General features: G+C 37.1%; 1 protein-coding gene and 2 non-coding genes across 4 annotated transcripts in view; 2 read left to right on the forward strand and 1 right to left on the reverse strand.

The window, feature by feature from the left end:
* Positions 1-26,875, forward strand: part of LOC123681636 (matrix metalloproteinase-2-like) — a 104,740-nt gene that overhangs the window by 26,820 nt on the left and 51,045 nt on the right. Inside the window, exons 1-2 of one of the 2 annotated variants that reach the window (XM_045619859.1) lie at positions 13,977-14,184; positions 24,737-25,002. In XM_045619859.1, coding sequence (XP_045475815.1) covers positions 24,749-25,002 — 254 coding nt within the window. In that variant the 5' untranslated portion in view covers positions 13,977-14,184; positions 24,737-24,748. Of the gene's footprint in view, positions 1-13,976; positions 14,185-24,736; positions 25,003-26,875 lie in introns of those variants that run through there. The other variant, XM_045619858.1, reaches the window with a different exon arrangement.
* Positions 23,988-24,060, forward strand: Trnam-cau. Its single transcript has one exon. It is a non-coding gene; the product is annotated as a tRNA-Met (tRNA).
* On the reverse strand, positions 25,040-25,112 carry Trnak-uuu. The gene has a single exon. It is a non-coding gene; the product is annotated as a tRNA-Lys (tRNA).

Raw genomic sequence — 26,875 nt, forward strand, 5'->3', positions numbered from 1 at the left:
TACGTATTTGAGAGCATTCGGTGAGCATCAGGCGCAGATTTCCTCAAATTAAAACCTCCTGCAATTGACAAGAATATGGCTCGTAAGCTGACATGTTCAATCGAGAATAACTTTATGATGCAGACATAAATCGACTGATGTTTCGATGGCGTTATATTTACAAATAAATAAGTTTATTGATGACATCTACGATTCATTTATTTCCACTACCACTTACCGCTACAGCTATCTATTGCAAAACGGCGGAAGCAAAGTTGTACACCTAATATTAAACGTTCAGATATATGGTTTTCCAATAAAAGAGAGAAACGTAGAAAATTCAGGCATAATATTGAAATAAAAACCTAACATATCAGTGACAATAGATCCAACCGAGTTGAAACTTTGCGTTTATGTATAAAATAACAATTTCAAGCTTGGTGCACAGTTTCACATTGATAGTGTCGTAAAACTACCACTTCTCAATTACATTTCAAGTGTGCACACGTTCTACATTTTCCACATTTCTGTTGACATTGTGCATCTGCAAAGGCAATATCGTCATGACTTACATTTGGAGTAGTCAAGATAACCGAAACGTAAACAAGGAAGCGTATTAAAATTACATAACGTACAACTCTAATTTATTGTAACAAGACACTCAAGGAAGGAAATACAATATAACATATTTCAAGAGATACGGGTATCTTATCTGGCTGTTCAAAATAATTCGAGCACGGTTGATTAGAACCAAAATGAATCACATCGATATAAATCTTCTCGTGAACGTTTTCTACTTAAAAAAAATAGAATGGGGCTATCTGTTATTATTATTATGCAAGTGCGTAGAGATATTTCTGGTGATCTAAGATAGCGGTGTTCTCTATGACATTGTGATGAATTGGCCCAGCTTCCCATTTGTGGACTAGTAGTATCTATATTTGTGTTTTCAATTCTAAACATCTCGTAAGATATATTTTTCAATCAACTGAGCTGGCAACTGAGTAGACGGTGACTTAAGACAATGGCGCCATCAGGGAAAGTTCAAAGATGAAGATGGTATTAGTAATGCTCACATTACATGTTTCATAAGCTGCTAGTTTTCGTAATTAATGGAACTGGTTTTTCGACATAGTTTTTCATTGTTATTTCTATTGATGCTTTCAGTCTCAGCGGTTTTATGGGTTTTTTAGCTCTATCTCTGCATTCCTTTAGAAAGAGTAAAAAAATTGATCTATCGCTGATCAAAAGCAAAAACGCATCTTCAATGCCAAACGTTGGAGCTGTTCAAGCCGAATCAACAGGATTTTTTGCTTCGATATGTGACAATTAAGGATTCACGGCTTGGCTTGATTTTCAAGCTACTTGGCTTGAACTTTACGTGATTTCAAGTCAAGCCAAGTTAAGTCAAGGGTGTTTTTTTTTCGAGGAATATAACTTTAAGTTTCCATTACTGTTCAAGATGGCGATCGATTTAACAGCTGTCAAGTGATTTATTCTCAGTTTGGTTTGGCAATTCATCATGAATAGACTCACGCCTGAACAACGCTTGCAAATAGTGCAATTTTATTTCGAAAATAATGGTTCTGTGCGGAATACGTATCGCGCACTACGTCCATTTTATTTTGTTTAGCGATGAAGCGCACTTCTGGTTGAATGGCTACGTCAACAAACAAAACTGCCGCGCATTTGGAGTGGAGCTAAACCTCAATTGTATGTCGAAACACCGTTACATGCAGAAAAACTGACTGTTTGATGCGCTTTATGGGCTGGTGGAATCATTGGTCCGTACTTCTTCAAAAACGATGATGGCCAGAACGTTACAGTCAATGGTGATCGGTATAGAGCCTTGATTACTAACTTTTTCATTCTTGAATTGAACAATCATGATGTCCAGGAGCTGTGGTTCCAACAAGACGGCGCAACATGTCACACAGCTCGTGCCACAATTAATTCATTGAAAGACACGTTTGGTGACCGCCTAATTTCACGTTTTGGACCTGTGAATTGGCCTCCAAGATCTTGTGATTTAACACCGCTAGACCTCTTTCTGTGGGGCTAAGTGAAGTCATTGGTCAATGCGGATAAGCCACAAACCCTTGACTATTTGGAAGACAACATTCGCCGTGTTATTGCCGATATACAAATGTTGGAAATTTGGACGTCCAGATTGGACTACATCCGAGCCAGCCGTGGCGGTCATATGCCAGAAATCATATTTAAAATGTAATGCCACAAGATTATCTTGCGGATAAATAAAATTCATGTCAATCGAATAATCCATCGTTGTTTTATTGCAATTTAAAGTTCTATAGCTCAAAAAAAAACACCGATTAGTAGTCTCAAGTTTACCGTGTACTGTGTAAATTTTAAATTTCTTGATCTTTTCTTTCGAAAATTATCTCACTACAGAATAATATCGAATAACTTCAAAAATAATTTGTGTCAAGCAGAGAACAAAACAAAAAAGCGAATAACTTCTAGTCTGATTGATGTTTTTCCTTGAAAAATTGAAGGTCTCTTTCCTTCGAATAAAAAATTAACAGTAACTCAAATTAGTCATATTCAGCGCATAAATCAACTAGCAAATTCTCACAACAAAATAGAACCAAGCAGCTGAAATAATTCACATGAATTTTACCATTTATTTTGTCTATTCTCAACGACCTACAAAACGATTAAACGTTTTTTAAGGCCTTCATTTTCTTCGAATACGATTCGTTAGCCAGAATGTCCTTGAATGAACTAATATATATGTTTAAAAATAAATCTGCATTCGCACGAATCATATTGGATGAACAGACATGATTCACGGACCAAAAAAAGATATGGTCATGGCTTCTGAAGCGTCAGGATTCCTAGAAGAACTATGGGAAGATTTGAATTTGGTAATACGAGAAGGAATAGACAATGTTTTTGTTGTCTGATACCTACCTGTTGATGTATTGTGACTGATGTTGTTGATATGCAGACATTTGATTTGATCAAAATAAATGTTTCGAGCTATACCAGAGAAAATTCAAGAAGATTGGGTTGAGATTTCGCATCTTACAGGCCATTTGAAAAGCCTCCGGTCTACCATAGTAAAACACATTTTTTTTGGCAAAATTCGATTTTATTATTCAACATAGTTGCCTTTAAGGTCGATACAGCGATTATAGCGATCTTCCAACTTTTCGATACCATTTTTCTAGTACGATTTGTCTTTCGCTTCAGTTTCGGCGATTACTTCTTCATTGGCGCTAAATTTCTTTCCAGCGAGCATTGTTTTGAGGTCTGAGAACATGAAAAAGTCGCTGGGGGCCAGATCTGGCGAATACAGTGGATGCAGAAGCAATTCGAAGCCCAATTCATTCAATTTTGTGATTGTTTTCATTGATTTGTGACACGAAGCATTGTCTTGATGAAACAGCACCTTTTTTTCTTCAAATGGGGCCGTTTTTCAAAGATTTCATTCTTCAAACGATCCAATAACGCTATATAATAATCGCTGCTGATGGTCTGGCCCTTTAGGGGGTAATCAATGAATGTTATACCTTGCGCATCCCAGAATACTGATGGCATAACCTTGCCAGCTGACTGTTGTGTTTTATCTCGCTTTGGATTTGGTTCATCGTGTGCAGTTTAATCAGCGGACTGTCGATTAGACTCCGGAGTGAAATGATGGAGCCATGTTACATCCATTGTCACTTATCAACGCAAAAATTCAGGTTTATTGCACTTAAACAGCTTCAAACACTGCTCAGAATTGATTCTGCTCAGCACTGTTTTTTCAATTGATTTTCAATATTTTCAAGATAGAATTCTAGCGTTGGATTCAAAATTAGAACAGTTCAAAATTCAATCTCCAGAATTTCAATGCGATTATTTCCAGACTAGAAAATCTCCCATTCAACACAAACTCCGGATGCAACCAAATAACTCAAAACAGCAGGTACCTATTCCTACCTATTTTTAGTGGGTATCTATCAAGATTACTCACTCGAACAGACGTCATCACCAATGCATATTCGGTCAAAACAGAACAATAGAAAAAAGAACAGTTAAAAGTCATATCCAGTCCTATTTTACAGTTCTCCGAAAATACGTCGATTAAAATGCAAGACTGTAATTCTGCTTCCTGTAGAAGACGCCGTATCCTATGATGTGGTTACTGATATTTTCGTGTCCAGCTTCCGTTTCCTTTTCAGAAGACGTGGTCCGAGAAATCTGCATTTCGGGGTAACCAAGACGACCTATATGGATATCCGTTTGTATGACGTTGATTGGTCGATTTATAGAAATCCCAACTATGGAAAAATTTGATCGATGGAGTAAGAAGATGGTTTTTCCTTGTGGAAATCGATTGGGTTGCAAAATTGCATAAATATTTCAGATAATATCGATGGAAAATTTCAGAACATTATTGACGCGCTCTTTCAGTTATAGTCGTCATTTTCAGAAAGCAAATTTTGTTCCCAACATGAACATCAAATTTGACATAAAGCGCGCGGAAATGAAAACATATTAGTGATACGATATTACAATCAATATGCGAGTTTCTCCACAAAGAACGCACTTCTTATGTCCCATAGTGAATCAACGTTTCATATTGACTCTAAATTTATTGAAATAAATACCTAAATAGATCAGAAATTCAGAAAACAAACTTCAAGCGCGCCAAACGACGTGAAACACCCGATGACATTAGAAGAGCAAAAGTTACCAAACCTTGGATTTCAGCAGGTAGATACAGAAAATAATAAATATTCTACTTATTATAAATTGGACAATTAGGAAAAATATCGAATTCCAAATATTCAAATTTGCATATTTAATCGGGAATTACTCAAATAAATATATTTCATTCAATATAATATACATTCATAACGATATAGTAAAATTGTGGATTTGAAAATATATCACAATCCGACAACGTAAATCTAACCATGTTGGGGACATGTAAAAATTGCGTATACTCGCTCTATCTATGTTTATACTCTAGGAATAAATTTCAATTTTTACACTATGTTTCACACTCCGTTTATGTGTCAGATGTCAAAGATTCTTGCCATCGAACCATTAAAAAACTCTAGATCGTTGGATACACAATTTGAACGAAATTTTCAGGGAAATGCTATGACGAAGGAGCCATTTGCCCAATTTAGGCATAATGTTACCTTTCAAATAAAAAAAAATGTGTCATACTGAATAATTTAAATGTTTTTCTTTTATTTTACAAGTACGGAAAAGCTCTTAACTTCAGATCAGTGTTGTTCTCATTTCTTTTCTTATTTTATTTCTTTTTTCTTATATTTTTGTTGTAAGAAATCATACTTTGAAGCTATGAACCACACCATATGTCAAATATTTCTTCTCCTTTTCTCACATTTTTTTTCTCAACACCCTGAATATCAACAACTTACAACCTTTACCAAACATGAAATCAACGTAATACAGATCGTAATCCTCATTGAAGGAGCATATGTTCCAACCTCAAACAGCCTGGATATCGCAGTCTCTTTAGTTGCAACAGAGCAGAGAAATTGAGTGTTATTCTTCAATCTTGTTCTGCTGAATATGGTCCTCGCTGAGAAACCTGAAATCTGCAGTGGTCGGGCATTGTACTAGGTAACTTTCCGGAAACTGTTGCATTACTTAAATAATACGCCATCCAGCGTCCACTATTTTTAGATGACCCAACTACCCACAAGTATTTGAGGATTGTATGGCTGAAATGCTGGATTCTGGTTTGGATCAGATTTCAAATTGATTAGAATATTTGATGTTATCAGTACTGTTAAGATTTGTCAACATAATCTCGATTGAGAATCTGAGAAGTATATCAATAAGAATGAATCATAATGCCTTGTCACTTGTCAAGTGTCTTAGATATAGAAAAGTAGATATCTAGCTTAGATACCTTACCTATTAGCTGTTAATTTGTTAAAAAAGTCCATACAACTTTGCTTCCGCCGTTTTTTTCCGAAATTCGAGGCTTTATCGTAAAAACTGGTTATACATTTATGATTCAAATTATTGTCCATCGCTGGCCACTACTATCTTCCATCTTTCGGGCAGCGTACGAATCCAGCGTTGAAAATACTGGTCATCTTTTGAAGCGATCCACGAATCAATCCAATTTTTTACTTCTTCATAAGATCGGAAGTGCTGGTCAGCCAGGTCGTGTGCCATTGATCGACACAAGTGTTGGTCTGGGGGAGCAACGTCTGGAGAATACAGCAGGTGGGGTAGGTTTCACTTCACTATCAAAATGCTGAATTTGATTTGAAATAAAGACCAAATTATTATTATTATTATCTCTTTTCAACGCTTTCAAGTATGTCTTGACCACTTTCGCAACATGGTGTCGAGCATTGTCATGCTGTAAAATCACTTTATCATGTCTCTCGCTCGAACGCATAATTTGCTTTCGATAACGATCGCCTGTATTTGTTTCAGTCGGTTTTGAAAACTCATTATACACTATGCCGAGCTGGTCCCACCAAATACTGTTTATGTCCTTAGAACCATGGATATTTGGTTTACCGTCGAGGTGGAAGCATGGCCGGGATATCCCCATGATTTTCTACCCTTGGGATTATCGTAATGAACCCATTTTTCGTCTCCAGTCACAATGCGATGCAGAAATCCCTTCCGTCATAGCCTGGCAAGCATCTGTTCACAAGCAAACAAACGCCGTTCAACATCTCTCGACCTCAACTCGTACGGCACCCAATTTCCTTGTTTCTGAATCATTTACATGACTTTCAGGCGTTTTGAAATTGCTTGTTGCGTCACTTCCAATGATTCTGGCGATTCTTGTTGTGTTTGACACTCGTCTCGATCATGTTATGCCTTCAATTTTCGAAAATGTTCTCTCTTCCAATGCCATGCTGGTCTTCGACGTCAAAATCACCGTTCTTGAAGCGTTGAAACCACTCTGGGCACGTTCTTTCACTAATAGCGGCCTCACCATAAGTATATGAGAGCATTCGATGAACCTTAGCCGTAGATTTCTCCATATTAGAGCAGAAAATTAAAACCTCTCGCAAATTACGAGAATTTGGCTCGTAAGCTGATATATGTTTAATCGAGAATAACTTCATGATGCAGACACAAATCGTCTTATATTTCGATGGCATTAGATCTGGCCTCCAGTGATTATTGGCTCTTTGGAGATCTCAAAAGAATGCTCCAGGGAAAAATTGGGCACTAACGAAGAAGTGATTGCCTAGGTTGAAGCCTATTTCGAAAGCAGAGACACAGAAAAGGTATTGAAAAGTTAGAAGATCCTTGAAGTACATGTATCACTATTGAAGGTAGCCATATTGGCGAATAAAGTAGAATTTTTAAGAAAAAAAAAATGTTTTTTTACATGTTAGGTTCAGGATTTATTGAGTGAAGTGTTAGTTGAGTAGTTGAACATTTTTCCATTACCGAAATAACTCTCAGCTAATATTCCTTATCATCTGTCAATTTTACAACGTTGCCTACATGACGATTTTTTCAGTAGAATCCGGACTAGACGAAACCGCAAGTGACAAATCACAGAAAGCGTTTCATACGCAGAAACGAAAGTTGCAACAGGTAATACCCACATCCCTTGCACAGATCACTGACCTCGCAGTGCGAGTGTATTAATAATACACTAATCTAAATCGAAAACCGAACCAGACGCAGAACGAGACGTGAAAACAGAACGTAGGATGTCAAATCCCGATGATAGAGTGCTAAATACGGATACAGGCATGTACATCCGATGCTCAATCTATTGATCAAGTTGCCCGTAAATCAGCTGTTGAATCATTCATCGACAGGTCGGCAGAAATTCGATTTTAAAGGGGGGTATGGACGGCCGGACTTGAAGGTAGAGAAATCGCTTTATCAGTGTTCTGACAAAGTGGGACAACAATCCTTCAAGGGTATTATATGTACTCCAAAACTCCTCTAATTCTTTAAAACCTTTTCTGTACAAAGATTCGTCTTTGCTTTCGAAATAGGTTTTAACCTCTTCATTAGAGCCAAATTCATTTCTCTGGAGCAATCTTTTGAGGTCTGTAGAAAGCCTATAACCACTGAGGGCCAAAAGAGTTATTCGTTTTTTTAAACTTTATTGTCGATGGAGTAGAGTTTGAATAAGACTTATCAAGCCATAACTTTGCTTGCACAGTAATTTTTCCCATAAAAAACAGTGTTTTATCAAACGCGAATCTCGTTTTTAGTCTTGAGCGAAACGCATGAGGTCTGCATCAGCTGACCGAAGACACAAAATGCACAGGCTTAAAACTCTGCTTCCGTTTTTTCCCTAAATTTGATGCTTTATTGTAAAACACTGGTTATATATGTATCATTCAAAGTATTGTCCATCGCTAGACACTACTTTCTCCCACTACTTTCAGGCAGCGTACGAATCCCGCGTTGAAAAAACTAGTCATCTTTTGAAGCGATCCACGAATCGATCCAAATTCTTCCTTCTTCATAAGACCGGAAGTGTTGGTCAGCCAGGCCTTGTGCTATTGATTGAAACAAGTGAAAGTCCGAGAGAGCAACGTCTGGAGAATACGACGGGTGGGGTATTACTTCCCATTTCAACGTTTCCAAGTATTTCTCGACAACTTTCGCAACATGGGGTCGAGCATTGCCATGCTGTAAAATCAATTTCTCATGTATCTAGTTGTATTGCTGCCTTTGTCTTTCAATGCTCGATACAAACGCAATAATTGCGTTCGATTACGATCGCCTGTGATTGTTTCAGTCGGTTTAAGCAACTCATAATACACAACGCCGAGCTGGTCCTACCAAAACCTGAGCAAGACTTTGGAACCGTGAATATTCGGTTTGGCTGTCGACGTGGAAGTATGGCCTGATTTTCTGCGATTGGGATTATTGTAATGATCCCATTTTTCGTCTCTAGTCACAATGCAATGCAGAAATCCCTTCCGTCTTTGACTTGCAAGCAGCTGTTCACAAGCAAACAAACGCCGTTCAACATCTCTCGGCTTCAACTGTACGGCACACAATTTCCTTGTTTCTGAATCATTCCTATGACTTTAAGGCGTTTTGAAATGGCTTGTTGAGTCACTCCCAATGATTCTGTATGCTCTCCTTCTCAACCTTACTCACATCAAGGCTAGAGTCAATGTTCTACACAGTCTACTTTACATGATTGCTCAAGCACACATCTAGCTATAAATTTAACAGATCATTGCTTGATACTAACGAGAAAAAAATGTTATGGCTCTGACAGGGTAGGGAACTTATTGTGTGAAGTGGGGTACATATCGTTTCTACTACCTGAGAACCTCTAAAGATACCTTCTGGTGGTGTACGTGAAACCTCAAGTGAAAAACCAATTAGACAAAACCTCTGTGCCAAATTTTCTATTCTCCCAAACCGACATGTATACAGGCGATTACTGCAAAATTATCGCGATCTAAATTTACCCCCTGCATATTTTATTGGGCACGAGAGGCCAGTTCAGTGATCTGCTAGAATGTCGGGGGTTCATAGACCCACGAAGATGCTTTTTGCGGGCCCGTCTAGTGTCTACCATTGAGACCATTATTTCATCCCAAGTGCCATGTCAACCTGTCCTAATGTGCTGGACAGACGTCCTGAAGGCAACATTTAACGATCCAGAGGTGCAGGTGTAAAATATTTATTGGATGTTTGACAATCCTCCTGAGGTTAACGTTCTAGAAGTTGGCGATCCTGAATTGCGATATGAAATACGTTAATGGAAGGCGAGGTGATGGTGATTACGTTTAAAGAATTGCTTTGTTATGTTGCATCGAGATTTTATGTGATATAAGCGTGGAGATGTGCTCTATGTCTTCTTAAATTGATGTTATTGTTGATGGTGAAGAAGATATGAGTTAGAATTGGAAACAACCCAAATCCATTTCACTTCTATGCAGGTTGGATATACTGAAGTAGGAAATAGAGATGTTGTTCCTTCTAAAGCCTTTTAGAGATTTCTATGAAAGCATTTTTCTTTCGGAGGCTTTAACATTTTCAGAGGTAGCTTCTAGAAACGTCTAGGAGCTCAGCACCTTATGTTTCAAGCCTAGGAACATAAAATTCTGATAGGTGATATGTTAGGTTATGCTGGATTAGGTTAATACATCTATGATTTGGTAACAATCAAAAAGATCACGAAATATGCCTGATCTATCATTATTATATTGCCTAGACTGTCTAGAGTCTAGAGATCGTTGGTTAAGGTATAATTCTCGCTTCAGAAACAAAGGTAGAGATAGGTTTTTCTGCAAATCCTGTTTGTAGCCTTAACTTCTTCAATTCCTTTCCGATTTCAATGAAATTTTGTATGAGCATCTTCATTTCAGCTGTTTTATATCTAGAGTTCGTTCTGATGTCAATATCTCTTGGACTATTGGTTCTATATTGATTGAATTTGGTATAGGTATTCGGATTGGCCCAGAAATGGCTCCAAAGAAATTTTAGCTCTTTCGAATTTACGCTACTTTTTGCAGATGTTTGCATCGTTTATAAAGGGTATTTTTTTAGAGCTATAGAACTTTAAATTGCAATAAAACAACCATGGATTATTCTATTGACATGAATTTTGTTTATTCGCAAGATAATCCTGTGGCATTACATTTTAAATATGATTTCTGGCCAGGGTTGGCTCGGATGTAGTCCAATCTGGACGTCCAATTTTCGATGACTTTTTCCAACATTTGTGGCCGTATATCGGCAATAACACGGCGAATGTTGTCTTCCAAATGGTCAAGGGTTTGTGGCTTATTCGCATAAACCAATGACTTTACATAGCCCCACAGAAAGTAGTCTAGCGGTGTTAAATCACAAGATCTTGGAGGCCAATTCACAGGTCCAAAACGTGAAATTAGGCGGTCACCAAACGTGTCTTTCAATAAATCCATTGTGGCACGAGCTGTGTGACATGTTGCGCTGTCTTGTTGGAACCACAGCTTCTGTTCATCATGGTTGTTCAATTCAGAAATGAAAAAGCTAGTAATCATGGCTCTATACCGATCACCATTGACTGTAACGTTCTGGCCATCATCGTTCTTGAAGAAGTACGGACCAATGATTCCACCAGCCCATTAAGCGTACCAAACAGTCAGTTTTCTGGATGTAACGGTGTTTCGACATACACTTGAGGTTTAGCTTCACTCCAAATGCGCGGCAGTTTTGTTTGTTGACGTAGTCATTCAACCAGAAGTGCGCTTCATCGCTAAACAAAATAAAATGGACGTAGTGCGCGATACGTATTACGCACAGAACCATTATTTTCGAAATAAAATTGCACTATTTGCAAGCATTGTTCAGGCGTGAGTCTATTCATGATGAATTGCCAAACCAAACTGAGAATAAATCACTTGACACCTGTTAAATCGGTCGCCATCTTGAACAGTAATGGCAACTTAAAGCTATATACCTCGAAAAAAAAACACCCTATAGAATACAAAACATTATGGCGATTTCGGTAAACTTAGGTTACCAAGATAAATTAATCAGCCTGTATCTAGATCGAAAACTGAAGAATTTAATTAAAGAAAGAATAAAACCGTTAATTTTGATATAACGCAGATATCCAAGCGTATTTAATGTCGAAACATAACCGCGAATCGAAGCCTCACGCTGTGAAATTTATAGCCAGAACCTATAAGACTTAAGTAGTGATGCTTCAAACTTTAAAACTTTAATGATACTCGCACCCTGTATCGACAATCGTTGCTATGTATGGAGGAAATGTCTGTACGGAATTTCAATGGAAAACAAGATAAAAGATAATGGAAATGCATTATGCATGCTATGTTTGTTTAATCACTCATTGCCCAGCCAAGTATATGTGTGATTACCTAGATGTGTTTATGTCTTTTCACTGGGTCACTGCACTCTAAAACCATTAGGAGAACTGACATTGTACGTCTGATAGATCTGACAATTTTTATTGAGGGTACCAGTGTAGAAAGTCCAGGATAGCCATTTGGATTATGTTATTATGTTTCAATTGTGAATGTCTGACATATACAGCGAATTTAACGCAATAGTGTTTTTCCTGCTATCTCAGAGTTTAGTCCAAAGTCGATTATTTTCAATTAAAAGCTAGATCTACTGAGCCACGATAGTTTGTGGCAGCTCGTCTCAGCTGAAGATGTAAGTCACACGAACTGGCGAAAACGTCTAAAAAAACAAGCATCACCCTGTAAATATAGTCTTCTGTTCCAGAGCTTGGAGGATCAATGGCATATAGCAATCCATTTTGTACCAAATGCCATCCAAATAGCTCCAATGGTTCAAAAGAAAAGTTCTTTATGAAAATTCTTATGGTTTGTTGGAATGTTTTTTCCTTGAAAGTTTTAATATTGGATATTCGTTCCAATGAATCATCAGCCAGCTTTGAGAGGGCTGAGCGAGCAGATGAGGCTAAGTGAGAACATTAACTCATAAATGCACCAGATTTTATTCTACATAATTTGAATTTTCAAATTATTCGAATACTTAAAAATGTACAGTACTTCTAAGGTATCAACTGAATAAAAACAGCAATCCAGAAATAAAAACTATCTTAATATTTCCCCTATTATCTTGATCCTCACAGTATATACGATCCACCTCAATTCAGTCAAAAATCCTATTCAAACTTGTCATATAAAACTCATAAGAACTATTTACAATACCACCACCAACAAACGCCCTAAAAATCGAGACATGTACGCCTCTGTAAAATGAACGCAACTTATTCTTAGCGTACATTTCCTTCGCTGTTTCCCTTATAGTCCTAAAGGGTCCGCCAATATCCTTCTGCATTGTAACCCTTAACGCTATCAGGGGATAAAAAAACGCGTAAGATAAACCACTTAGAAGACCACCTTCAAAGAAATAGGCTAAGTTTCTCAAGACCGGTATTTTGATTATTTCTGTGCGTCTGTCAAACTTGTACTTGCACACAAAGAAAGATGATTGGGCTGCTACGTTCCTCAGGTATGACACCGTGAAGCCTCTGTAGAATTCCTTGATACCAGTCTCCTTGTAGACTTTCAGGAGAGCATCGAAGCTGTTCTTGTAAACCTTGTCGAACTTCTCGTTCACCAGGATTGTTTGTAGTCTCTCGAAAGGCATGATAAACGTGTGAATTGTACCAGTGGTAAGACCCCCTATGATGTTGGCTTGCAGTGGAGTCATAGAGTGACGAGTGGACAAGCCAAAAACTTGACTATGGATGCCATACATAATAGATATGTTAGAGGATTTGTGGATCATTGTAGGCATGACGCCTCGGTACATCAACCTGTTGCTTTCGTTTAAGACTTTCTTGGTTGCGTTTGTAGTATTTACGTCTAGAATGATTTGCCTCCATCCAATTTTGATGAAGGGGTAAGTGCATAGGATGTTGGTTGCTGAGGCTGCATATCCGCTAACGTACTTCTTCCAGTGTACGCTGGAACTGGTGCTAGCCATAAGGGTGCCAAGGATTCGGAGCAGCATTATTGGACTTCATTCAATAGATAGTTTTCACATAGGTTGTCAGTTTGGCGTGAAATTAGGGTTAAGGTTCGTTTTCTATAGCTTTTTTGTCAGTGACTGGGAACCATAGACCTGTCGTCAAATAATTCTTCGTGCAAAAAGATCCACGGTCTAAAATAAACCAATTCAATACTGACTCTTCTATGCTCTTAACACATAATCTATAGAAAAGAGTTTGTGACAGATTTCATACTGGTAAAAGGAATAAATATAGAAATTTGGGTAGTTTAAGATGAAAGACGAATGTTGATATTTCACAAATGAAGTCAAAAGTTTGGATGACTGTGACTTGTGAATATCAAGCCTTTAGGTTCTCCATAGAAAAATCTAGCATTAGAAAAGTAGATTCCTTTGCTTGTCAGATTTGACAATCTGTCTATTGAAAGTGTAGTTCGACGACTCTGACAGTGAGATCACAAAAATGTTATTGTTGTAATTGTCAGATTCGAATCATTTCTATGTACATGTATTCATTTGTGGATCCATCAAAGATGTCAAATTGAAATCGACAAGTTTATAGGTCAGTTGAAGTTTCGTGAAACCTGCAGTCGGTATACAATTACTGCTTTCGTGAACTTGGTAGGAGTTCTTTCAAAGGCAATTACTTCAATTGAACACGATAATCACAGAAGGGAACCTACATTTCACAATCTCCTCTCAATGATCCCAAATAGGACAATCATCAAATTACACTGATTATTCAAGTAGGTGAGTCGTTTTCCGCATTTACTAATGTGAGTTTGATCAATAATGGTATTGATACATGTTTTTTTTAAGGAGACCAACTGACTAGCTTTTATCGTACGTGAACTACAATAAGCGGTATATGAGTCAAATTGAAGAGGTTTCGAAATATGTTACTCATAGATTTAGACATCATTGAGTCGGTATGGATGTTGCAATAGAAAATATTCTCATGTAGACGTGTTTTCTGCTTTTTACTGATGGGAATTTGTTTGTAATTTGATTATTCATTTCTTACAGAGTTGTTTTCATCACTCCATGTGTCAAAAATTAACTCTCTCTTCTTCTGAGTGGGATTGTCTAGTGAAACTGTTAAGCCTTATTGTTTATATTATACAGTGTGTCCAACACTACTTGTTGACTGACATACAACAATCATTCTTTCGATATACGATGAATAGAAGAATGTTTGTGGTGTTGGGTGTTAAAGTATTTGACCTCGTTCTTATGTCTCACATCGTTATAAATCAATTTGACTGCCGCTGTCATTTTACCCCACTGAAATCCGAGTTGTCTACTCGCCAGTTTCATCCCTCATATTTCATTAAATGCTATTATTGTCCAGTGAATGCCACAGGGTCAAACAAGAGGTCATTGGTGGAGAGTTATGGATGTTCTTTTATGATTTTTGATATCTGCTGCAATAAATAACGTGGATAGGAGATGCATCTACCTACGAAATTTTTCTCGGAATTATATTTGGGATTGGTATTGTTGTGTTCGGGATGGTAGATATACAGTGTGTCTCTGTCTGATACGAACAGGAATAAATTATTGATTGGTTTAGGGTCGAGCAGAACGATGTTTCTTTTTTTTTGTATGTATTCTGTTTTTTTAAATGATGACTCTGTGAACCATAGAATATCTTTCGATGAACATTTCGATACGAGAAATTCAGAAAAAGTGGCCGGTGACAATTTTTCATATTTTACAAAATATGACCTCCTGAAGAAGATAGTCTATGACTAGTTTTCGAGAGACAGGATGTTGTAGTTGGAAAATTACATTTCTTTAAAGTAACATTTGTCGTAGAAAAACATCTTGAATGAACACTTTTGCGAGACAAATATATTGCTTCAAAGAAAAGCCATTTTCCAACTTCGACATCCTGTATCTCGAAAACTAGTAATAGTTGGATTAAGTTGCACCATAGAGGAATAAACATAGATAGAGGGAGTATACGCAATTTTTGTTTTGTTTTCCCCAACATGGTTAAATTACGTTGTCGGATTGTGATATATTTTCAAATCCAAATTTTACTATATCGTTATGAATGTATATCATATTGAATGAAATAGATTTATTTGAGTGATTCCCGATTAAATATGCAAATTTGAATATTTGGAATCCGATATTTTTCCTAACTGTCGAATTTATAATAAGTAGAATATTTATTATTTTCTGTATCCACCTGCTGAAATCCAAGGTTTGGCAACTTTTGCTCTCCTAGTGTCATCGGTTGTTTCACGTCGTTTGGCGCGTTTGAAGTTTGTTTTCTGAATTTCTGATATATTTAGGTATTTATTTCAATATATTTTGAGTTGATATGAAACGTTGATTCCCTATGGGACATAAGAAGTGCGTTCTTTGTGGAGAAATTCGCGAATTGAGTGAAATATCTTATCACTGATATGTTTTCATTTCCGCGCGCTTCATGTCAAATTTGATACTTCATGTTGGGGGCAAAATTAGCTTACTGAAAATGACATATGCTCCCTCTATCTGTGTTTATTACTCTGAGAGTTGCACCTATGGTATTTCTTTCAGCCTGGTTCTTGGTTAAGAGCTTGTAGAACAACCTGTAGTTATATTATTCGATGATAAAATATTCAAAAACCGATAATTTATCGCCACTCGACCCTAACCTAACCTAACCTAACCTCACCATCTAACAGCTGTCCGAAGCCACCGAACAAATGGATCATTCGTAGGTTTTCGTTCTTAATTTACGTGCAAGGTATATCCAGGGTTCGGCTCTCTAGCCTGAAATTCTCCGAGAATATCAATCTTATTGGACGACAAATGGCAACCTCGGATTTATTTACGATCTTATTTCGAAATACACGCGAATTCCTATCTTGTTCTGGGTGTCGGGACGACCTGAAATAAAACTCGAAGCTGCTCTGTGTCACAAAGATAAGTTATTTATTAGGCTCTATGACCCGAGACCTGGCCGTGTATGCAATATGGGGATTAGTGTTCGTTCGGTTGAATCGATATGGATATGGAATTGTGCTGTGTATGCTCTGGGGAAATTGAGTGATCGTGTAGATGTACTGTGTGTCCCTTGTTTAACGATCGACCTGAAGGTTTATAGCATTTGAGACATTTAATGAAATAAAATATGTCTCGAAAGTTTTGGCACAAATTTCTTCATGCAATTTTGAAAAGGAAACATGGGTTTCCAGCAATTTTTCTGAATAAACTTAGTGAAAAGTTTTCGTTTTAAATCAAATGCAAAGGACCTTGGTCTATTATTAGGGATTCACAGCTTGGCTTGATTTTCAAGCTACTTGGCTTGAGCTTGACTTGATTTCAAGTCAAGTATTTATTTATCAAGTACTTGAATGATGTCTAGCTTCTTGATTTTCAGCAGTTTTATTGTGTAGTGTCACATCGATAAAATAATGATGAATTGAGAAGGAACCTTGCAAAAAACACTTTTATTTATTAAACTTGTATGAAAGAACCGAAAATATCGAGAGAGAAACATAAATAAAATCAATATAAATCATAACAAAATGAAGAATAATAGAAAAATAAAGTTTCTGAATATTGAGAAACCTCCAGGCTTTGTTTGATTTCATAATTTTCCATTCAGGAACTTAGATACATGAGGCATCTTATAGATTTGTCGCCTAACCTATTGCGGGTTTTTGTAACTATAAGAGCAGCTCTGGAAAATTGTCTTTCAACAGAAGTAGAAGGTGCCTGCGTTGATAAAAAATCCTTGGCCATTTCGGCCAAGTTTGGAAAGATATTTCTGAAACCACCAAAATCTACCAATAGATTTCATAGAAATGTGGGAAAACTACTAATAAAGTCACACTGGCGATCTTGATTTTCAAGTCAAATAGTTGGTTAAAATGTCAAGCTACTTGGCTTGATGTATCCCTATGTACTATTATAAGCATATCACATCAGGTCTTGGATGTTTGTAGAATCGTGTATCGTTCCATTTTTGATAATGGCGCAGTTTTTGCTTGTCAAATGTCAAAAGAAGAATGCTTCAAAAGCAATAGCCGTCCAGATAGCGGGCTATTTAAAACGAAACCCTTTTTTATATGAGTAATGTTCTTATTATGCCTCCTTCTGCTTCCCACAAGGTCAATATTGGGCGAGGTCAGTATCTGAATGAACAAGCTCACGAATTTTACTAATTTCACGTCAGCATTCTTCTCGTATTTCTACCTCTTGAATAGTCACCACCTACTCTTTTAAAATGAAGCCATAAAAATGACCATTGTTGTGTAAATTTACAATTGTTTGACTCTCGTCTTGTAAGAATTAATTGTGTCATAAATTATTCGAAATGTCTTGTTATCGTACCAAAAATTAATTCCGCTAATGGGTCAAAATTATTTTTATTATTTTAACGATGGTAATAACATGGAAATAGTGATACGCGAAAAATACAGGCGGTACTTTATGATAAGAAAAGGTCGTGAAATTTGATATACGCTGTGCATACAAGTAATTGAATTATACATATTAGTGTCAACATATAGGGTGTTCGTGAATATGTACGACAAACTTCACTCTTATTCACCCTGTATAAAGTTCAAAATTTCATTCTTTTGACAGTCAATCATAGAATCTATCTGCTGGCATGAATAAATTTGTTCATAATTGCCAATATTCAGGAATTAAATTCAACAAAGTGGTAGGTCTCCATTGTTTGGTGCCTCAAACGATAACAGAAGGTACCGGAAGACTTAGAAGAGGGGATATGTGATGTGGGTTTAGTACCAACAGGATGCTGGATAAAGAGAAGTCGAATAAAATCCCTAGGGGAATGTTAAAGTGGTCCCTTATTACCTGGAACAATGCTTTGATTATCTTCGAAAAGCTCTTGTTATGATTAGCGTTTGCCTCTGTTTCCTTATTGCTTCATACAAATATAAAGATAGTTAACGTGTTTTTATTGTAGACTGAAGGATAATCTTTAACAACTTCATTCGGAAGTATTCTTCCAATCTATGACGACAACATTTTGTGGTTGTCAAGATAAAATTTTAGTGTCCTTATGGCTCCAACCCTGATGTTTGACAAGCGCCAGTCTAGATATAAAAAATAGAATATTTCTGTAGGAGCCAATAAAATAAGTGGTACAATAGGCAGATTGCAGCTTATCTGAACCTAGAAAATGAAGAAGATTACACTAAACAAGGCTAAAGACGATCTTCAGCAACTATATTAGTCAAGGACGGAGGAGATTCGCTTATTTGTTATAGAAATTTAGTTTCATTGCTTCTTCATCGGAAGATAACATAAAATTTTCATTCAAGTTATGTGCCAAAGTAATTAATAACTATCTCACGTTTTTCTATTGATGAATGAGACGTCACTTTGACATTTAACCTAAAAATTGCTGAACACAGAGTTTCATAGATGCACAATCAAATCAGATGGCAGTTTGACATATAACACAGAAATCGTGATGCAAAAATAAGTAATAACGTTTTTTGGAAGCCTTACTTCATTTCCTCCACAAATTTATTCAATTATTTGATATAAAACGCTCAAGCAAAAGTTAAACAGAAGCCCACTGCACTAATCCTAGTACCCAGTAGGCCTTATTAAAACTTGCCATCTAATCTAAACGATGCTGTTCCAGAGAATTAGAAGAACACAGAACATCCTCGCATAGATCGCAGATCTAAGACCACAGATTACGGACCGCAGATTAATACAGGGTGTGTTCGAGAAGTAAACGACCTCCGGTTCATCGTGCCGTGAAAATATTTGCAGACGGACGTAACCTACCGTAACGACGTTAAAGGAAACCGAAACAATGAGCCCTGTGCCGCCGCACACAAGCCCGCGCCACTGTAAATCATCGGCTATTTTAAAACGTTGTCACGCTCGCTTTGCACAGCTCGCCCGATTCAAATTTGTGTTTCCTTTCAGCCCTGAAGACCAATCAAAATAAACGGCGCTCGCGCGAAAGTTGAAGAATTATTTGTTTTATCGTTCGTTTACCTCGTCTACCAACATTAAAGCGATGAAATCTGGTAAACTAGATGTGGTGTTTGAGAAACTTTCGAGATTTTAATGTTTTAACGTGTGGTGTTCAATCACTTGAGTTAAATTCTTGGTGTTTTTACTGAAAAACATTGGTGCCGTTTACTTTTCAAGTTTTCATTTAAATTCGATGGTTGACAGTTTGGAAACTGCCTGGTTTCGATGGACTTAACGATCACAGGCGATCGTTATCGAACGCAATTAATGCGTTTGAGCCGAGTATTGAAAGACAAACGGCCGCAATGCAGCAAGAGACATGATAAAGTGATTTTACAGCATGACGATGCGCGAGCCCATGTTGCGAAAGTGGTCCAGACATACTTGGAATCGTTGAATTGGAAAGTCTTACCCCAGCCGCCATATTCTCCAGACGTTGCTCCCTCTGACTATCACTTGTTTCGATCGATGGCTCACGGCCTGGCTGACTAGCATTTCCGGTCTTATGAATAAGTAAAAAATTGAATCGATTCGTGGATCGCTTCAAAAGATGACCAGTTTTTTAAACGCGGGATTCGTACGCTGCCCGAAAGATGGGAGAAAGGAGTGACCAGCGATGGACAATACTTTGAATCATAAATGTATAACCAGCTTTTTACAATGAAGCCTGGATTTTCTGGAAAAAAAAGGCGGAAGCAAAGTTGTCTGCCTATGTAGTTGAAGTTTAAATTACAGTATTTGCACCGAAACTGTTCGATTGCGTAAGATATTTGAAAGCTTATTTTAAATTTGTTAGCTGTCCTTCATTTTGGTACCAAAAGCGACAGTTTTGGAGTACATCAAAGCTGATCAAAACTAACACAATTCAAAAGTAGCAGATTATCAGTCAACTATAGTATGTTTTCTGTGCTCGAATTGTTTTTAATATTGTTTAAAGCTAGTTCCATAATCCATGCGATAGGGCTCCTTTTGTTTAAAATGAAAGTGGCGCTGCAGTTCCATAGAAATAGCTTGAAGTCTTTTGAAGAAATATTCGTTTTATTTGTAATTGTTAGGTTTCCTAGGGTTGGCTATTGTGATAACTAGTGATTTATTGCTTGCAATGGGTAAGATATCATAGAAGTTGAAATTTTTCTGACAAAAAGAAGAAAAATTGATAATAGTCTGTGTATATAGTGAAAGTAAACGAATGTAATTGACAGAAGAGACCTAGGTTATATTTAGCAGTCATAGAACATGGCCGAACATGGAATCTTTTCCTTCAAAGCTTAAAATTGGTTTAAGGAACACATTTCATTCGTAAAGGAAACTTCTCACGGAAAAGGAGACTTTATTTTTGAGTAATCAACTCAATTCAAATGTTGCATAGGTTATCAGAGTCAACTATGGCCACTGCCCTGCGTTTATCTCGATTTTTTTCAGTTTCGCTCAGTATAAAACAGTTTCAAACCGTTCCACCCACCTTGAACCGTTCAGAACCGTTCGGTCGATAAAAACGGTCGTAAAATCGACGTGCAACGGCAATATGTGTCGGAATCCTTAGCAAACATCCGTTGTTTGTTTTGCCTCCAGCCGAGATCCTCTCAACATTGAAATTTAGCGAAGGCGAGATGAACAACGGAAATGCCACCATTGTGGCGCCGTGCGTCTTTGTCCAACTGCATTGGCGTGCGTCGGCTCCCCTCTGAAAATCGAGGATAATTCGACACGGGGGGTTATTGACGGGTTGAGCGACATCTGGGGGTCACAGGGTGAACTATGCATTCGCGGTTGCCGGTTATGGATTCTATTATGTTGTTTGGAGTCCTTTTGGCCTTGTTGTTTGAGCGATGAATGGAAATTTTCATCTTTTATTCATTGGTTTGTCTGTTATAAAGTGAAAATATCTCATGGTTTATTTTATACAGATCGACTTTTTTGTTATTCATTATTGGTACTTTCTTGTTTAGGATGGCCCAAAATGGACACTTTTGAAGGGGAAGTCCTATTTCTGGAGTAGATAAACGGAAACAAATGTCGGTGTATGAGGGTCAATTTTCATGAGAGACTCATTGGAGAAAACCGCAACTCCATAGCTATCAGCGTTACATAACAGTCCAATTGAAAAGTTCCCGGTCATACCATTTTTTTTTGGCAAAATTCGATTTTATTATTCAACATAGTTGCTTTCGAGGGCGATACAGGGATTATCGAATCTTCCAACTTTTCGATACAATTTTTTTAGTACGATTTGTTTTTCGATTAGAAATAGGCCTCAGTTTCGGCGATTACTTCTTCATTGGCGCTAAATTTCTTTCCAGCGAGCATAATTTTGAGGTCTGATAACAGGAAAAATTCGCTGGGGGCCAGATATGGCGAATACGGTGGATGCAGAAGCAATTCGAAGCTCAATTCATGCAATTTTGCCATTGTTTTCATCGATTTGTGACACGGCGCATTGTCTTGATGAAACATCACCTTCTTTTCAAATGGGGCCGTTTTTTAACGATTTCATCTTTCAAACGATCCAATAACGCTATATAATAATCGCTGTTGATGATCTGGCCCTTTTGGAGGTAATCAATGAATATTATATGCGCATCTCAGAAAACTGGTGCCATAACCTTGCCAGCTGACTGTTGTGTTTTTCCTCCCTTTGGATTCGGTTCATTATGTGCAGTCCACTCAGCTGTCTGTCGGTTGGAGTCCGGAGTGAAATGATGGAGCCATGTTTCATCCATTGTCACATATCGACGCAAAAATTCAGGTTTATTGCACTTAAACAGCTTCAAACACTGCTCAGAATCATTAACATGTTGTTGCTTTTGATCGATTGTGAGCTCGCGCGGCACCCATTTTGCACACAGCTTTCTCATGTACAAATATTCGTGAATGATATGATGTACACGTTCAGATGATATATTCACAATGTCTGCTATCTCAATCAACTTCACCTCACGGTCATTCAAAATTATTTTGCGAACTTTTTTGATTTTTTCGTCGGTGACAGCCTCTTTTGGGTGTCCACTGCGTTCGCCGTCTTCAGTGCTCATTTCACCACGTTTAAACTTAGCATAGCAATCAATGATGGTTGATTTTCCTGGTGCAGACCCCGGATACTCTTCATCAAGCCAAGATTTTGCTTCAACTGTATTTTTTCCTTTCAAAAAGCAATATTTTATCAGTACACGAAATTCTTTATTTTCCATTTTTTTTCAAATAACAAAAGCACTGAAAATAAGGCCACGAATGACTATTTTAAATTTTTGGATACTTATTGTGTTGTTTAAATAAAAACAAAACGCTATAAGTATCTCGAATGTTAAGGAGTACCGATCTCAAACAGTAATAACTATTGTCTTCGATCGGTAAAATGTCCTTACCGTTCTCTATTCTTAATACATACTAAAATTGAATTTTCCGCAAACTAATATCTGATGAGATATCGCATTGAAAATTTCTCTTTGAAATGGGATGCCCTGTATATTTCTACATATTTCGATTAATCTCAACAATCCCATTCCAAAAATATAGCATACTTGATATTTTTCTGGAGTCATGTTCGGGATATTACCAATTCGAATTTTATCTCTTGGATAAGTAGACTTTAGAGGATATAACAACTTCTATTGCTACTATACAGGGTGTTATTTTTCTGGGACGATATCAGCTGTTTTCCTCCAGAACCGTTCAAATAGAGCAAAATCAACATGCGGGCTTGAGTTCAATAAATCAGCTTCCGACGCGGCCAAAATGCTCCAAATTCGACCTACACTCGTCTCACATCTTCCGAATCCCACCCAAAATAGATAAAACTCCCAAAGTGGAACATCTTTATCGGCCACTCCACTGCGTTGACTCATCCTCTGTCAATTTAGGAGGCACGTATATGTGTGCCGATTTTTATTGGAACTTGTCACAGCCATGGATGGCAAAGGTCGCCCGATTCCGTTTATCGGAGATCAAGGCTTCCTGCGACGATCGTTTAATTACATAATTTTCGTTTTGAAACCGACCGCACATTCGATCCCATTTGCATTTCCTCATCATCCTCTAGCCGCTGGTCCTTCAATTGGGGATTATGCCACTGTTCGGAGTGGCGTGTAGCAGTAGGCGTATTGAAATTGGTGATTCAACTCGAGTCGCTTAAATTGAGGAGAATTGTTTGCGGTACATTGCATCTTGCAGATGCATCGCTGAGAGGTTGGTAGATAACCTCGCTTATCTAAATTGGCACGATTAAGATAGGGCGTTTGTATTTTTCGGAATTGTGCGTGAAAAAATTCGATGTTGTTGTTTGTTTGATCTGTTGACATATTTCTATGATATATAAGATTGTTAGAGAAGATGATTTTGAGGTTAGTTGCGGGGCGTTCAAGGCTAAGATTTTACATCGATATTTTGGATAGTTTATCAAGTTTTTTATATGTGATATGCACACCTTAACCTGTAGAGCTAGTTTGATAGTCATTTGCTAAATAATAAGTTAATACTTTTTTCGTTCCAATTTCTAACTAAAAGTAAAAGGATTGAAATATACCTAAAGTATACTTGGAACTTCCTTGCAAATATGACCTATATTTGCGCAAATTCACTTAAATAGCACAGCCTCGGTAGCGCAGTAGGCAGCGCGTAAGTCTCATAATCTTAAGGTCGTGAGTTCGATCCTCACCCGGGGCAATTTTTTGTTTTTTTTTTCTACGAATTTTTAAGATTGTTTTCAGTGTTTTTTTTCTTAAGAAAATATATCATCCCAGAATATTCTATGATGTTTCTCATGTTTGTATTCCAATTTCACTATGAACAGCTTCAGATATCCGATAATTTTTATCGAAGCAATATGAAATGTTTTCAAATCATGTATTCTTCATATTTTATGTATGAGATTTTATAAGAATGTTTCATGTTTTGTTTTCATCGAATTTACTAACTTTTTTCCAACACTGAAATTTTTTTCAATTCGAGTAAAAACAAGAAAAAGTAGTAGTTTCTTGTTTGTATACCTACATTAGAGCATTTTATAATACACTCACACTGTCTTTACACACAATAGTTGGAGACAGTCCAAATAGGCGTCTGCTTTTGTTCATATAAGAAAGAGCTTAATAACAATTAACCTATACCCTGTTGAATTATATAACAACAATTTTTTTTGATAATAGCATGTTTTAAATGAATTACACACACATAAAGTAAAAAATGTAATCATTATAATTGTATTAAATGAATCTAATGAATACAAATACGAATTTTATCGATTTATGTGTAGAGGGCCATCTATCAACATTTCAAAAAAACTGAACATTTTCCCGAACAGAAATCTGTATTAAATCATTAATCCCTATTTTCTTTACAGCAAAGTTATCTAATGCGGTTCGGGTACTTACCGAAAGCGAAAGATGGCGCTTTCGCATTAAGGACCGAAGAATCGATACGGACTAGTTTGAGTGATCTGCAGCAGTTCGCAGGCATTCCCGTTACTGGACAGTTAGATGGCGCCACCATCAAATTATTACGTACGCCGCGATGCGGCCTTCCAGATAAGGTTTATCAAACATCCGGCAGGCGGAAACGGTTCACACTGCAAGGGGAGAAGTGGCCTTATCTGAATCTGACTTGGAGGTGAGTTATTTACATGAATTATGAAGAAAAAATATTGCGCCCGAGCAGGGACTTGAACCCTGGACCCTTGGATTAAAAGTCCAATGCTCTACCGACTGAGCTACCCGGGCTCACATGTATTCAATAATTTTTATCGCGTGAAAAATTTTCAATCAATCGTTATGGACTTGTTTTCGATTTATAAATAGGCAGAAGCACTTATGCTCTAATAATTTCTAGAAAAAATGACGCACAATTAAAATTTCACAATAGGAATGGCAGAAATTTGTCGATTGAAATTCAATTTCCCCTAATTTTTATGACGTCACTGATGACGTCACGTTGTTTGACATTGAATTTTGGCGGTCTCCTCTTTGATTACAATTTCTTTGAGGGTATTTATGGGAATGGAAAATATCAATTGTGCGTGAGCAATGATTTTCAGTGAATAATTTGAGAGAAATCGAAAAACTATCAAATAACATATTGGCCTATTGTAGAAACATAGGAATTCTGTCGAAAAGTGTTTTTGTTTCTTGATTTGATCGATGTTGAAATGTTTCAATTCATTCGATATCATATTCAATAATTCTTCATTAGTATTGCTGATAAGAAAGAATTTTTTATGGTAAGTTGAAAACTAACAGTTGAGATTTTTTTTTTATTGAATGATTTCCCACATTCAAAAATCATAAACGCACTTGGACTAAATCAGCTAGCAGTTGAAATATCTTATTCAGAGTACCAGCATCAGTTCAGAGTATCGGTTAACGATCTACTACGTAAGTACAAACCTTTGAAAATGCCTACCGTTGTTGTAGGCGAAACAGTAGGTGGAAAACCGACTAGACCGCTACTAAAACGCTTGGAATTTGTTGTTTATGTTAATCCTACTTGAAATGTCGAGTTTTGGGGTACTCATGTTTGTAAAGGGTATTTTTTTTAGAGCTATAGAACTTTAAATTGCAATAAAACAACGATGGATTATTCGATTGACATGAATTTTATTCATCCGCAAGATAATCTTGTGGCATTACATTTTAAATATGATTTCTCTAATTCTGTGGTTATTCCGTTCATTCTTCCACATCTTGTAGAACAAAATCGTGCGAGAATATATCAGGAACGCACAGTTTTCATGGTTATATTTGATTATTCTATGTTGGTACTCCGAACTTTCCGCCACGGCTTCATCTGTCAATTCATCAATTTGCCTTAAAGAAATCAGTTCTGCCAACCAACATTTTTCAATGCAAAAATCACTAAAATATATTTATGGAAATATTTCATTAATTTCAATGAAAATGCAATGAATTAGAGAAAATAATGTATAATACTCGTACAGAAGGATCATTCTACCACTCGTTCATTCCAAAACTCGCCACTTCGTGGCTCGTTTTTGAATTTTGAACTCGTGGAAGAATATCAATGCCTTCTGCACTTGTATTATAAATAACTATTCTGGCATATGACCGCCACGGCTGGCTCGGATGTAGTCCAATCTGGACGTCCAATTTCCGATGACTTTTTCCAACATTTTTGGCCGTATATCGGCAATAACACAGCGAATGTTGTCTTCCAAATGGTCAAGGGTTTGTGGCTTATCCGCAAAGAAAGTAGTCTAGCGGTGTTAAATCACAAGAGCTTGGAGGCCAATTCACAGGTCCAAAACGTGAAATTAGGCGGTCACCAAACGTGTCTTTCAATAAATCGATTGTGGCACGAGCTTTGTGACATGTTGCGCCGTCTTGTTGGAACCACAGCTCTTGGACATCATGGTTGTTCAATTCAGAAAAAGTTAGTAATCATGGCTATATACCGATCACCATCGACTGTAACGTTCTGGCCATCATCGTTTTTGAAGAAGTACGGACCAAAGATTCCACCAGCTCAT

Source organism: Harmonia axyridis, chromosome 6, assembly GCF_914767665.1.
Source record: "Harmonia axyridis chromosome 6, icHarAxyr1.1, whole genome shotgun sequence".
In the NCBI taxonomy this organism is placed as follows: Eukaryota; Metazoa; Arthropoda; class Insecta; order Coleoptera; family Coccinellidae; genus Harmonia; species Harmonia axyridis.